Source organism: Dendropsophus ebraccatus, chromosome 5 (assembly GCF_027789765.1).
Source record: "Dendropsophus ebraccatus isolate aDenEbr1 chromosome 5, aDenEbr1.pat, whole genome shotgun sequence".
Classification (NCBI taxonomy): domain Eukaryota; kingdom Metazoa; phylum Chordata; class Amphibia; order Anura; family Hylidae; genus Dendropsophus; species Dendropsophus ebraccatus.
The window spans coordinates 7314050-7329919 of record NC_091458.1 but is presented as its reverse complement, the minus strand read 5'-3'; the positions used below and the strand labels follow the sequence as shown (position 1 = coordinate 7329919).

General features: G+C 45.7%; 1 protein-coding gene across 1 annotated transcript in view; it reads left to right on the top strand.

The window, feature by feature from the left end:
- Positions 1–10338: 10338 nt before the first annotated feature.
- The window catches only part of LOC138793988 (zinc finger protein 845-like), a 57076-nt gene continuing 51544 nt past the window's right edge, over positions 10339–15870 (top strand). The window contains exons 1-5 of the mRNA XM_069972753.1: positions 10339–10489; positions 10575–10698; positions 10811–10929; positions 11353–11416; positions 14151–15455. Coding sequence (XP_069828854.1) covers positions 10466–10489; positions 10575–10698; positions 10811–10929; positions 11353–11416; positions 14151–15455 — 1636 coding nt within the window. The 5' untranslated portion in view covers positions 10339–10465. The remainder of the gene's footprint in view (positions 10490–10574; positions 10699–10810; positions 10930–11352; positions 11417–14150; positions 15456–15870) is intronic.

The window sequence follows — 15870 nt, the reverse complement described above, 5'->3', positions numbered from 1 at the left end:
CCTTAAGTGGAAATTAGTGACTACATGTGCGGCCTCTGGTGTTTGTGGTTCCTGGTTAGAGGCGGGAGGTTCAGGGAGAGGTCAGGGGTCAGGTGACTCCCAGGATATCGTCACCTTATAAAAATGTAGATTTATTATTATTATTATTATTATTATTCTATTACGTTTGATGAAGAAAATGTGTATAACCTCACCAGCAAAGTGGACTGTATACCTCTATGTAATGTATACCGCTATATAACACATTGATGCCTTGGATTAGGAGTATAATCCATTCCGGGACGGCGCTTGTAATCCAAATCACTCTTCCACCAAAGCAAATTTTCCCATAAGAAATCATTGAAATGCAGATGATTGTTATTCTGAATAACATGTAAAACAGATGAAACTGTGATATATAAGTTACTGTACAGTATAGCAGCATGTGGTGTATAATGTATAGTAACTGTATAACCCTGATAACACAGCAGCTGGATATGTGATATATAAGTTACTGTACAGTATAGCAATCAGCATGTGGTGTATAATGTATAGTAACTGTATAACCCTGATAACACAGCAGCTGGATATGTGATATATAAGTTACTGTACAGTATAGCAGCATGTGGTGTATAATGTATAGTAACTGTATAACCTTGATAACACAGCAGCTGGATATGTGATATATAAGTTACTGTACAGTATAGCAGCATGTGGTATATAATGTATAGTAACTGTATAACCCTGATAACACAGCAGCTGGATATGTGATATATAAGTTACTGTACAGTATAGCAGCATGTGGTGTATAATGTATAGTAACTGTATAACCCTGATAACACAGCAGCTGGATATGTGATATATAAGTTACTGTACAGTATAGCAGCATGTGGTGTATAATGTATAGTAACTGTATAACCCTGATAACACAGCACCTGGATATGTGATATATAAGTTACTGTACAGTATAGCAGCATGTGGTGTATAATGTATAGTAACTGTATAACCCTGATAACACAGCAGCTGGATATGTGATATATGTTACTGTACAGTATAGCAATCAGCATGTGGTGTATAATGTATAGTAACTGTATAACCCTGATAACACAGCAGCTGGATATGTGATATATAAGTTACTGTACAGTATAGCAGCATGTGGTATATAATGTATAGTAACTGTATAACCCTGATAACAGCAGCTGGATATGTGATGTATAAGTTACTGTACAGTATAGCAATCAGCATGTGGTGTATAATGTATAGTAACTGTATAACCCTGATAACACAGCAGCTGGATATGTGATATATATAAGTTACTGTACAGTATAGCAATCAGCATGTGGTGTATAATGTATAGTAACTGTATAACCCTGATAACACAGCAGCTGGATATGTGATATATAAGTTACTGTACAGTATAGCAGCATGTGGTATATAATGTATAGTAACTGTATAACCCTGATAACACAGCAGCTGGATATGTGATATATAAGTTACTGTACAGTATAGCAGCATGTGGTGTATAATGTATAGTAACTGTATAACCCTGATAACACAGCAGCTGGATATGTGATATATAAGTTACTGTACAGTATAGCAGCATGTGGTGTATAATGTATAGTAACTGTATAACCCTGATAACAGCAGCTGGATATGTGATATATGTTACTGTACAGTATAGCAATCAGCATGTGGTGTATAATGTATAGTAACTGTATAACCCTGATAACACAGCAGCTGGATATGTGATATATAAGTTACTGTACAGTATAGCAATCAGCATGTGGTATATAATATATAGTAACTGTATAACCCTGATAACACAGCAGCTGGATATGTGATATATAAGTTACTGTACAGTATAGCAGCATGTGGTATATAATGTATAGTAACTGTATAACCCTGATAACACAGCAGCTGGATATGTGATATATAAGTTACTGTACAGTATAGCAGCATGTGGTATATAATGTATAGTAACTGTATAACCCTGATAACACAGCAGCAGCTGGATATGTGATATATAAGATACTGTACAGTATAGCAGCATGTGGTATATAATGTATAGTAACTGTATAACCCTGATAACACAGCAGCTGGATATGTGATATATAAATTACTGTACAGTATAGCAGCATGTGGTATATAATGTATAGTAACTGTATAACCCTGATAACACTGCAGCAGCTGGATATGTGATATATAAGTTACTGTACAGTATAGCAGCATGTGGTATATAATGTATAGTAACTGTATAACCCTGATAACACAGCAGCTGGATATGTGATATATAAATTACTGTACAGTATAGCAGCATGTGGTATATAATGTATAGTAACTGTATAACCCTGATAACACTGCAGCAGCTGGATATGTGATATATAAGTTACTGTACAGTATAGCAGCATGTGGTATATAATGTATAGTATAACTGTATAACCCTGATAACACAGCAGCTGGATATGTGATATATAAGTTACTGTACAGTATAGCAGCATGTGGTATATAATGTATAGTATAACTGTATAACCCTGATAACACAGCAGCTGGATATGTGATATATAAGTTACTGTACAGTATAGCAGCATGTGGTGTATAATGTATAGTAACTGTATAACCCTGATAACACAGCAGCTGGATATGTGATATATAAGTTACTGTACAGTATAGCAGCATGTGGTGTATAATGTATAGTAACTGTATAACCTGATAACACAGCAGCTGGATATGTGATATATAAGTTACTGTACAGTGTAGCAATCAGCATGTGGTATATAATGTATAGTAACTGTATAACCCTGATAACACTGCAGCTGGATATGTAATATAAGTTACTGTACAGTATAGCAGCATGTGGTGTATAATGTATAGTAACTTTATAACCTGATAACACAGCAGCTGGATATGTGATATATAAGTTACTGTACAGTATAGCAGCATGTGGTATATAATGTATAGTAACTGTATAACCCTGATAACACAGCAGCAGCTGGATATGTGATATATAAGTTATTGTACAGTATAGCAGCATGTGGTGTATAATGTATAGTAACTGTATAACCCTGATAACACAGCAGCTGGATATGTGATATATAAGTTACTGTACAGTATAGCAGCATGTGGTGTATAATGTATAGTAACTGTATAACCCTGATAACACAGCAGCAGCTGGATATGTGATATATAAGTTACTGTACAGTATAGCAGCATGTGGTGTATAATGTATAGTAACTGTATAACCCTGATAACACAGCAGCTGGATATGTGATATATAAGTTACTGTACAGTATAGCAGCATGTGGTGTATAATGTATAGTAACTGTATAACCCTGATAACACAGCAGCAGCTGGATATGTGATATATAAGTTACTGTACAGTATAGCAATCAGCATGTGGTGTATAATGTATAGTAACTGTATAACCCTGATAACACAGCAGCTGGATATGTGATATATAAGTTACTGTACAGTATAGCAGCATGTGGTATATAATGTATAGTAACTGTATAACCCTGATAACACAGCAGCAGCTGGATATGTGATATATAAGTTACTGTACAGTATAGCAGCATGTGGTATATAATGTATAGTAACTGTATAACCCTGATAACACAGCAGCTGGATATGTGATATATAAATTACTGTACAGTATAGCAGCATGAGGTATATAATGTATAGTAACTGTATAACCCTGATAACACTGCAGCAGCTGGATATGTGATATATAAGTTACTGTACAGTATAGCAGCATGTGGTATATAATGTATAGTAACTGTATAACCCTGATAACACAGCAGCTGGATATGTGATATATAAATTACTGTACAGTATAGCAGCATGTGGTATATAATGTATAGTAACTGTATAACCCTGATAACACTGCAGCAGCTGGATATGTGATATATAAGTTACTGTACAGTATAGCAGCATGTGGTATATAATGTATAGTAACTGTATAACCCTGATAACACAGCAGCTGGATATGTGATATATAAGTTACTGTACAGTATAGCAGCATGTGGTGTATGATGTATAGTAACTGTATAACCCTGATAACACAGCAGCTGGATATGTGATATATAAGTTACTGTACAGTATAGCAGCATGTGGTGTATAATGTATAGTATAACTGTATAACCCTGATAACACAGCAGCTGGATATGTGATATATAAGTTACTGTACAGTATAGCAGCATGTGGTGTATAATGTATAGTAACTGTATAACCCTGATAACACAGCAGCTGGATATGTGATATATAAGTTACTGTACAGTATAGCAGCATGTGGTATATAATGTATAGTAACTGTATAACCCTGATAACACAGCAGCTGGATATGTGATGTATAAGTTACTGTACAGTATAGCAATCAGCATGTGGTGTATAATGTATAGTAACTGTATAACCCTGATAACACAGCAGCAGCTGGATATGTGATATATAAGTTACTGTACAGTATAGCAGCATGTGGTGTATAATGTATAGTAACTGTATAACCCTGATAACACAGCAGCTGGATATGTGATATATAAGTTACTGTACAGTATAGCAGCATGTGGTGTATAATGCATAGTAACTGTATAACCCTGATAACACAGCAGCAGCTTGTAGATACAGGATGGAGCTGTAAATCCCCATAATGCAGTAGCATAGTACAACAGGCTAAAATAGAGAAGCAGGGCTGCTGCCAGAGGTCTGTGTGGTAACATGACAGCAATGGGGAAGGGGGTGTGTTCATCATGGACCAATCAGGAAGTGAGAATCACAGAGCTGTGCAGGAGAACAGTGACAGAAACATTTCTATACAACAGTGTGAGTGTAAGTGCAGGCACATCAAGCAGCAGTGTGTATAGCTGAGTGTAAGTGTAGGCACATTATAGCAGCAGTGTGTATAGCTGAGTGTAAGTGCAGGCACATTATAGCAGCAGTGTGTATAGCTGAGTGTAAGTGCAGGCACATTATAGCAGCAGTGTGTATAGCTGAGTGTGAGTGCAGGCACATTATAGCAGCAGTGTGTATAGCTAAATGTGTGAGTGCAGGCACATTATAGCAGCAGTGTGTTTAGCTGAATGTAGGGGCAGGCACATTATAGCAGCAGTGTGTATAGCTGAGTGTGAGTGCAGGCACATTATAGCAGCAGTGTGTATAGCTGAGTGTAAGTGCAGGCACATTATAGCAGCAGTGTGTATAGCTGAGTGTAAGTGCAGGCACATTATAGCAGCAGTGTGTATAGCTGAGTGTGAGTGCAGGCACATTATAGCAGCAGTGTGTATAGCTGAGTGTGAGTGCAGGCACATTATAGCAGCAGTGTGTATAGCTGAGTGTAAGTGCAGGCACATTATAGCAGCAGTGTGTATAGCTGAGTGTAAGTGCAGGCACATTATAGCAGCAGTGTGTATAGCTGAGTGTAAGTGCAGGCACATTATAGCAGCAGTGTGTATAGCTGAGTGTAAGTGCAGGCACATTATAGCAGCAGTGTGTATAGCTGAGTGTAAGTGCAGGCACATTATAGCAGCAGTGTGTATAGCTGAGTGTAAGTGCAGGCACATTATAGCAGCAGTGTGTATAGCTGAGTGTAAGTGCAGGCACATTATAGCAGCAGTGTGTATAGCTGAGTGTAAGTGCAGGCACATTATAGCAGCAGTGTGTATAGCTGAGTGTAAGTGCAGGCACATTATAGCAGCAGTGTGTATAGCTGAGTGTAAGTGCAGGCACATTATAGCAGCAGTGTGTATAGCTGAGTGTAAGTGCAGGCACATTATAGCAGCAGTGTGTATAGCTGAGTGTAAGTGCAGGCACATTATAGCAGCAGTGTGTATAGCTGAGTGTAAGTGCAGGCACATTATAGCAGCAGTGTGTATAGCTGAGTGTAAGTGCAGGCACATTATAGCAGCAGTGTGTATAGCTGAGTGTAAGTGCAGGCACATTATAGCAGCAGTGTGTATAGCTGAGTGTAAGTGCAGGCACATTATAGCAGCAGTGTGTATAGCTGAGTGTAAGTGCAGGCACATTATAGCAGCAGTGTGTATAGCTGAGTGTAAGTGCAGGCACATTATAGCAGCAGTGTGTATAGCTGAGTGTAAGTGCAGGCACATTATAGCAGCAGTGTGTATAGCTGAGTGTAAGTGCAGGCACATTATAGCAGCAGTGTGTATAGCTGAGTGTAAGTGCAGGCACATTATAGCAGCAGTGTGTATAGCTGAGTGTAAGTGCAGGCACATTATAGCAGCAGTGTGTATAGCTGAGTGTAAGTGCAGGCACATTATAGCAGCAGTGTGTATAGCTGAGTGTAAGTGCAGGCACATTATAGCAGCAGTGTGTATAGCTGAGTGTAAGTGCACCAATATCAAAAGGAAAAATCACAACAGCACAGTTCAGAAAAAATATAAGTGGGTGCTCGTCTCACCAATGGGCCCAAAGTTGGTAATTCAATCCAAGAAAAAGATACAGGTGACAGCACATCCAAGGTGAAAAAATGTTCAGTGCGCACTGGTGTGATTAAAACTGAACATTTTTTCACCTTGGATGTGCTGTCACCTGTATCTTTTTCTGAGTGTAAGTGCAACTTATAGCAGGAATGGAGAGGATGGTAAACACAAGGTCTGACAGATCTGCTATGATGTGGAAGGTGAGGGAGACTTCCTGGGTCAGAGTACAGGGTTGTAGACCCCGCTATGCAGACCATGCCCCTCCCCCACTCCCCCTCCCACCCAGTACAGGGAGCTCTTACACCAAAGCAATGCTCTTATACCAAGTCACAAATTTCAAAAACTGTCATCTCTGCCCGCAAAACGCTCTTAATGGGGTTATCCAGCGCTACAAAAACATGGCCACTTTCTTTCAGAGACAGCACCGCTCTTGTCTCCAGTTCTGATGCGGTTTGCAATTAAGCTTCATTCACTTCAATGAAACTGAGCAGCAAAGACAAGAGTCGTGTTGTCTCTGGAAGAAAGTGGCCGTGTTTCTGTAGTGCTGGATAACCCCTGCTCTCCTCCATCATACAGTCCCATGTAAATAACACCCTCCCCTCCTCCATCATACAGTCCCATGTAAATAACACCCTCCCCTCTTCCATCATACAGTCCCATGTAAATAACATCCCTGCCCTAATTATACAGTCCCATGTAAATAACATCCCTCCCCTCCTCCATCATACAGTCCCATGTAAATAACACCCTCCCCTCCTCCATCATACAGTCCCATGTAAATAACACCCTCCCCGCCTCCATCATACAGTCCCATGTAAATAACACCCTCCCCTCCATCATACAGTCCCATGTAAATAACACCCTCCCCTCCTCCATCATACAGTCCCATGTAAATAACAGCCCTCCCCTCCTCCATCATACAGTCCCATGTAAATAACACCCTCCCCTCCTCCATCATACAGTCCCATGTAAATAACACCCTCCCCTCCTCCATCATACAGTCCCATGTAAATAACACCCTCCCCTCCTCCATCATACAGTCCCATGTAAATAACATCCCTGCCCTAATTATACAGTCCCATGTAAATAACATCCCTGCCCTAATTATACAATCCCATGTAAATAACATCCCTCACCTCCATTATACAGTCCCATGTAAATAACAGCCCTCACCTCCATTATACAGTCCCATGTAAATAACAGCCCTCACCTCCATTATACAGTCCCATGTAAATAACATTCCTCACCTCCATTATACAGTCCCATGTAAATAACATTCCTCACCTCCATTATACAGTCCCATGTAAATAACAGCCCTCACCTCCATTATACAGTCCCATGTAAATAACAGCCCTCACCTCCATTATACAGTCCCATGTAAATAACATTCCTCACCTCCATTATACAGTCCCATGTAAATAACATTCCTCACCTCCATTATACAGTCCCATGTAATTAACATCCCTCACCTCCATTAAACAGTCCCATGTAAATAACATTCCTCACCTCCATTATACAGTCCCATGTAAATACCCCCCCCCCTAACACACACACACACACACACACACACACACAAGCTCAGTCCTGTAATCCTGGGAGGTCCTGCCCCTTCCTGTGACATCACAGCCACCAGGAAGCAGCAGCAGAGAGGAACACAGTGAGGAGGAGTGAGCACTGACTGAGGGTAAGAGGGAGGGCGAGCGACAGGAGACTGAGGGGGAGGGACAGGGACAGGAGACTGAGGGGGAGGGACAGGAGACTGAGGGCGAGCGACAGGAGACTGAGGGGGAGGGACAGGGACAGGAGACTGAGGGGGAGGGACAGGAGACTGAGGGGGAGGGACAGGAGACTGAGGGGGAGGGACAGGAGACTGAGGGCGAGCGACAGGGACAGGAGACTAAGGGCAAGTGACGGAGACAGGAGACTGGGAGGGAGTGACAGGGACAGGAGACTGAGGGCGAGTGACGGAGACAGGAGACTTAGGGGGAGTGACAGGGACAGGAGACTGAGGGGGAGTGACGGAGACAGGAGACTGAGGGGGAGTGACAGGGACAGGAGACTGAAGGGGACAGGAGACTAAGGACGAGCGACGGGGACAGGAGACTAAGGGTGAGCGGCGGGGACAGGAGACTGAGGGCGAGCAACAGGGAGAGGAGACTGAGGGCGAGGGACAGGAGACTGAGGGCGAGCGACGGGGACAGGAGACTGAGAGGGGGACAGGAGACTGAGGGGGGCAGGAGACTGAGGGGGAGCGACGGGGACAGGAGACTGAGGGCGAGGGACAGGAGACTAAGGGCGAGCGGCGGGGACAGGAGACTGATGGCGAGCGACAGGGACAGGAGACTGAGGGGGAGAGAGGGAGTGACGGGGACAGGAGACTGAGGGCGAGCGACAGGGACAGGAGACTGAGGGCGAGGGACAGGAGAATGAGGGCGAGCGACGGGGACAGGAGACTGAGAGGGAGAGAGGGGGACAGGAGACTGAGGGGGGCAGGAGACTGAGGGGGAGCGACGGGGACAGGAGACTGAGGGCGAGGGACAGGAGACTAAGGGCGAACGGCGGGGACAGGAGACTGATGGCGAGTGACGGGGAAAGGAGACTGATGGCGAGCGACGGGGACAGGAGACTGAGTGGGAGAGAGGGGGACAGGAGACTGAGGGGGCAGAAGACTGAGGAGGAGCGACGGGGACAGGAGACTGAGGGGGAGCGACGGGGACAGGAGACTGAGGGGGAGCGACGGGGACAGGAGACTGAGGGGGAGCGACGGGGACAGGAGACTGAGGGCGAGCGACGGGGACAGGAGACTGAGGGGGAGCGACGGGGACAGGAGACTAAGGGGGAGCGACTGGGACAGGAGACTAAGGGGGACAGGAGACTAAGGGGGACAGGAGACTGAGGGGGAGCGACTGGGACAGGAGACTGAGGGGGAGCGACGGGGACAGGAGACTGAGGGGGAGCAACGGGGACAGAAGACTGAGGGGGACAGGAGACTGAGGGGGAGCGACTGGGACAGGAGACTGAAGGGGGCAAGAAGACTGAGGGGGACAGGAGACTGAGGGGGAGCGACGAGGACAGGAGACTGAGGGGGAGCAACGGGGACAGAAGACTGAGGGGGACAGGAGACTGAGGGGGAGCGACGAGGACAGGAGACTGAGGGGGAGCGACAGGGACAGGAGACTGAGGGGGACAGGAGACTGAGGGGGACAGGAGACTGAGGGGGACAGGAGACTGAGGGGGACAGGAGACTGAGGGGGACAGGAGACTGAGAGGGACAGGAGACTGAGAGGGACAGGAGACTGAGGGGGAGCGACGGGGACAGAAGACTGAGGGGGGCAGGAGACTGAGGGGGAGCGACGGGGACAGGAGACTGAGGGGGACAGGAGACTGAGGGGGACAGGAGACTGAGGGGGACAGGAGACTGAGGGCGAGCGACAGGGACAGGAGACTGAGGGCGAGCGACAGGGACAGAAGACTGAGGGGGAGAGACGGGGACAGGAAACTGAGGGGGAATGACGGGGACAGGAGACTGAGGGGGATAGGAGACTGAGAGGGAGCACCAGGGGACAACCTCCTCGTATATACAGGACCAGATAATAACCCACCATATATATCATGTGATCAGTCTCCTGGATACTGTCAGTAATGTCATTCTGTGACCCTTGTTTCCTCAGGTCCAGGACTGTGTCAGGTAAAGGCGATGGTCCCCCACATCAATGACCCCCCAAGGCTGGAGAAGGCGGGAGACATGATGGCGGCCAGGATATTAGAGCTCACCCTAGAGATAATCCACCTGATCACCGGAGAGGTGAGCCATGCATCACATCCCCTCCCTCTTATCCCTATAGATAATACAGGGAGATGACTGGAGAGGGGAAGGATTGTTAGACTCTCTGTAGTGATCAGTGTCTCACCATACACAGGATTACACAGTAGTGAAGAAGTGGTGTGGTGAGTGTGTGGCGCCCCCTGTGTCAGGAGGCTGGAGCAGCAGCCCCATCACAGATCCTCCACCTCCATCACTGATCCATGAGCAGAAGATCCTAGAACTGACCACCAGGATGACTGAGCTCCTGACTGGAGAGGTGAGCAATGCTGCTGGGAATGCTGGGACATAGAACACCAAGGTGGGAGGTGTCTGGAGGATGACGCCATCATTGTGTGTGTCAGGTTCCTATAAGGTGTCAGGACGTCACCGTCTATTTCTCCATGGAGGAGTGGGAGTATGTAGAAGGACACAAGGATCTGTACAAGGAGGCCATGATGGAGGATCAGCCGCCCCTCACATCACCGGGTAAGAGGAGACCTACTGATTATAGAGGAGACCAGGGGGGAGGGGCACCGAGACCCCCATCATCCCTCATCACATATACACAATGTACTCAGTCCCTGTGTCTTCCCTACAGATGGATCCAGGAGGAGAAATCCAGCAGAGAGATCTCCCCGTCCTCTATATTCCCAGGATTGTGCAGAGGATCAGCACAACGGCCCCCCGGATCAGCACAACGACCCTCCGGATCAGCAGGTAGATGAGGCGGATGCACTGGTTGTCTCTTCCTGCAGCGGGAACCCAGGAGCCGCCATTTCTGAGCTGCTCTGCTCCACCTTCCCCCGTTATCTGTCACGGTTTGGTCTTGGTCAGTGTTGTCCAGAACGTAACAATTCCACATTTTTCCTGCTTACAAAAAACTGGGGTGGGGGTGGGGGTTCGTTCACATGATATGGGGGTCATTCATACGATATGGGGGTCAATCACACGATATGCTATAGGCAGGAACAGTGTACATCTTTGCTCTCCTGTAGTGACGGCTGCGCTGTGTTTTGGAGCTCCCGGTAGCACATCGGCCGTAATTGTGGAAGAATTGAAATAGTCTCCTGGTCTCTCGGGATTCCCCTGGATATAAGATTATGTCAGGTTCATGGTTTCTCATGTATTTCCTCTTTGCAGGAAGATGATGGTGGAGCGCTGAGCAGACACAGAATCCCCATATCGGTATCGGAGTCCGAGAATGGTAAGTTTGGTCGTTTTATCATTGCGGGGCATATCAGCCATTGTGTCCCTCTGTCCCTCCTCAGCAGGATATCACCCCCCCCTGATGACGCTCAGCCCATCGGCACCGTGGCCTCTGCCAGTGGTGAAATGGGTGCAGGGCACTTTGTAATGCTGGGAGGGTTATTCTGAGGTCAAGTTGCTGATGAATTCACTGTGATCAATTCTCCCAGCATTACAAACAAGCTACAATGTTGCAGATACAGCCTGTCAGGGACTTGTTTACATCAGCCATCTCACAAGGGAGGAGGGGGAGACAGAGAGAAAAGCTCACACACAGATGTTTGTGTCTTCAGCAGAAAGCAGCAGCTGAGAACTGGGGGAAGGAGACTGAATAGATACTAACAAGTATGGAAGGAATTGTTAGTCTCACTATGGGAGGTGTTATACGTATATAATGCTGCACTAGAGGGTTTTTTGTGGACTGCACCAATGTGGCAACACATGTCTCCTGCCGAATAGTCAGTGAGTAGCATAAGAATAATTACACCGGCCTCTGTGCCAAAGCAGGACTGGTGTTATAGGAGGACCAGGGAAACCACAACTTTACAGGCCCAGACAGGATTTTCCATCAAAAAGTCACACAATCTGCCTTTTCTATTGGAGGTGATGGGAGCGGGGATCAGAGAGAGCGATGCCAGGCCTGGTGTGGGGGTAACCTCCTCACCCCTGACCTGAGTGTAGATGTCACATATCTCTTTCCAAAATGGCTGCAGAACTGCCCAGTCCCACCAGACAAGAATCATTGTACCGACCTCCGTGTCACAACGCCCACAGACCTCAGGAACATCTGGGTAAGTTCTGTCCAGGAGCCGGGGACATCTGTGCCACCTCCATAAAATGTCAGGGGAGCTTCACACGCACCTCAGCGCAGCGGATTTTATGCTCTGGGTCCGCGGCAGATTCTGGACGGAGCATCAAATCTGCTGCGGATCCTGTACGTGTGAATGCACATAGGTGTATAGGGGGAGATTTATCAAACATGGGGTAAAGTGAAACTGGCTCAGTCGCCCCCGGCAGCCAATCAGATTCCACCTTTCATTTTCCAAAGAGTCTGTGAGGAATGAAAGGTGGAATCTGATTGGTTGCTAGGGGCAACTGAGCCAGTCTCTCTTTACACCATGTTTGATAAATCTCCCCCATAGTGTGTCAAGGTGAAGATCATAAGCTTATCCGTTCCGGTCCCTCTCCTATGCGGGGATAACGGGAGGTCCCGATCAGCGTCTCTACGAGTATACGATATAGCTGAGAAGTAACTTTGGTGGGGGGTGCAGGACTTCCAGGTCAGCGGAGGTGGTCACCAAAATCCCAATGGGGAAACATAATTGAAGGAACGTGTTCAGCAGCTTGTATTGGAACCAAGAGAGTCCTCTCCGGGCTGATCTGCTGTAACACTGAGAGAGTCCGTAGTCCGAGTGTACATCTGCTGTAACACTGAGAGAAGCCGAGTGTACATCTGCTGTAACACTGAGAGAAGCCGAGTGTACATCTGCTGTAACACTGAGAGAGTCCGTAGTCCGACTGTACATCTGCTGTAACACTGAGAGAGTCCGTAGTCCGAGTGTACATCTGCTGTAACACTGAGAGAAGCCGAGTGTACATCTGCTGTAACACTGAGAGAGTCCGTAGTCCGAGTGTACATCTGCTGTAACACTGAGAGAAGCCGAGTGTACATCCGCTGTAACACTGAGAGAGTCCGTAGTCCGAGTGTATATCTGCTGTAACACTGAGAGAGTCCGTAGTCCGAGTGTACATCTGCTGTAACACTGAGAGAAGCCGAGTGTACATCTGCTGTAACACTGAGAGAGTCCGTAGTCCGAGTGTACATCTGCTGTAACACTGAGAGAGTCCGTAGTCCGACTGTACATCTGCTGTAACACTGAGAGAGTCCGTAGTCCGAGTGTACATCTGCTGTAACACTGAGAGAAGCCGAGTGTACATCTGCTGTAACACTGAGAGAGTCCGTAGTCCGAGTGTACATCTGCTGTAACACTGAGAGAAGCCGAGTGTACATCTGCTGTAACACTGAGAGAGTCCGTAGTCCGAGTGTACATCTGCTGTAACACTGAGAGAAGCCGAGTGTACATCCGCTGTAACACTGAGAGAGTCCGTAGTCCGAGTGTATATCTGCTGTAACACTGAGAGAGTCCGTAGTCCGAGTGTACATCTGCTGTAACACTGAGAGAAGCCGAGTGTACATCTGCTGTAACACTGAGAGAGTCCGTAGTCCGAGTGTTCATCTGCTGTAACACTGAGAGAGTCCGTAGTCCGAGTGTTCATCTGCTGTAACACTGAGAGAGTCCGTAGTCCGAGTGTCGATCTGCTGTAACACTGAGAGAGTCCGTAGTCGGGGTGTACATCTCCTGTAACACTAAGAGAGTCTGTAGTCCGAGTGTACATCTGTTGTAATACTGAAGAGAGTCCGTAGTCCTAATGTACATCTGCTGTAACACTGAGAGAGTCCATAGGGAGGCACCGCCACCAAGCACCTGACGGGCAAAGCTGGGTTACTAAACAGTAACAGCATTGACCGAAACTAAGCATGCTGGGATCTTTGCTTTTTGAGCGTGCGATAGTAGTAAGAGGGTTTTATTTGGGTTGTGCTGCACTAGTGGTGACTGACGCTTCCCTCTATGTGACGGCTCTGTCTGTGCAACTAGAAGGAGAGATCATAATAAATGTCTTTCTTCCTCCAGGTGGAGACTGGAGAACCGTACCCCATGAGCCTCTCCTCCTTTTCCCTCCATGTTATAAAGTAGAGGATAATCAATCGCAGATTGTGAGGAAGAGATCTGGACATAAAGTGACTAAAGTGTTTGCCTGTTCTGAGTGTGGGAAATGTTTTAATCGGAAATCAAATCTTATGGGACATCTAAGAATTCACACAGGGGAGAAGCGGTTTTCATGTTCAGAATGCGGGAAATGCTTTATGCTTAAAAGTCACCTCGAGAGACATCAGAGAATCCACACGGGAGAAAAGCCATTTTCCTGTCAGGAATGCGAGAAACGTTTTACGCGTAAAGATTATCTTGAACAACATCAGCAAATGCACAGTGGAGGGAAGTCATTTACATGTGTGGAATGTGGGAAGTGTTTCATGCATAAACATTCTCTCGACAAACATCAGATGATTCACTCAGGGGAGAAGCCATTTTTATGTCCTGAATGTGGGAAGTGTTTTAGTCGTAAAGCCTACCTTATGGAACATCTGAGAACTCACATAGGGGATAAACCGTTTTCATGTGATGAATGTGGGAAATGTTTTATGCTGAAAGGTCACCTTGAGAGACATCAGAGAATACACTCAGGGCAGAAGCCATTTGCATGTGTGGAATGTGGGAAGTGTTTTTCACGTAAGGATTACCTTGAGCAACATCAGCGGATTCACGCAGGGGTGAAGCCATTTTCTTGTTTCAAATGTGGGAAAAGTTTTTTGCATAAACGTTCTCTTGAGAAACATCAGATTATTCACTCCGGGGAGAAGCCATTTTTATGTCCTGAATGTGGTAAATGTTTCAGTCAGAAATCCTATCTTATGGAACATCTAAGAACTCATATAGGGGAGAAGCCATTTTTATGTTCAGAATGTGGAAAATGCTTTATGAGTAAAGGTCATCTCGAGAGACATCAGCTGACTCACTCAGGAGAGAAGACGTTTACTTGTGTGGAATGCGGAAAATGCTTTATGCGTAAAGATTATCTGGAGAAACATCAGATGATTCACACGGGGGAGAGGCCATTCTCATGTCCTGAATGTGGGAAAGGTTTTACCTATAAATCAGTTCTTATAAAACATCAGAGAATTCACACAGGGGAGAAGCCATTTTCTTGTCCTCAATGTGGGAAATGTTTTAACCAAAAATCAGGTCTTATGTATCATCTAAGAAGCCACACGGGGGAGAAGCCATTTTCTTGTTCAGAGTGTGGGAAATGCTTTTTGCTCAAACGTCTTCTTGAGAGACATCAGAGAATTCACACAGTGGAAGAAGTTGTCGTGACCTGAATGTGGGAAACGTTTTCGAGAGAAATCAAGTGTTAAGGAAGGTCAGAGAATTCTCACAGAGGAAAAGGCTCTTTTGTGCCCGAAACAAAGGAAAAACTCCTCTTGAGAAACATCCGGAAATATCCTGCAGAGAAGAAGCCGGATCTGAGACCTGAATGGGAATCTGCACCAAATCATACAGGGATGTTGTGGATTCTGCAGCATGTCTGCAGGGTGCGGCCATGTTTAGCCTCCATCTTTGGTTTGTGTTAGGAGTGAAGCTCCATTGTAGCATCTTCTTCCTCAGGACATGTGTGGCTTAAAGGGATTGTGTCTTCAGAAACCGACCTATTGTCAAAGTCACATTTATATGTTAAATATATATTTTCAGAATCTTTGGTGATTACTATCTATATCTATATTATACACTCCTG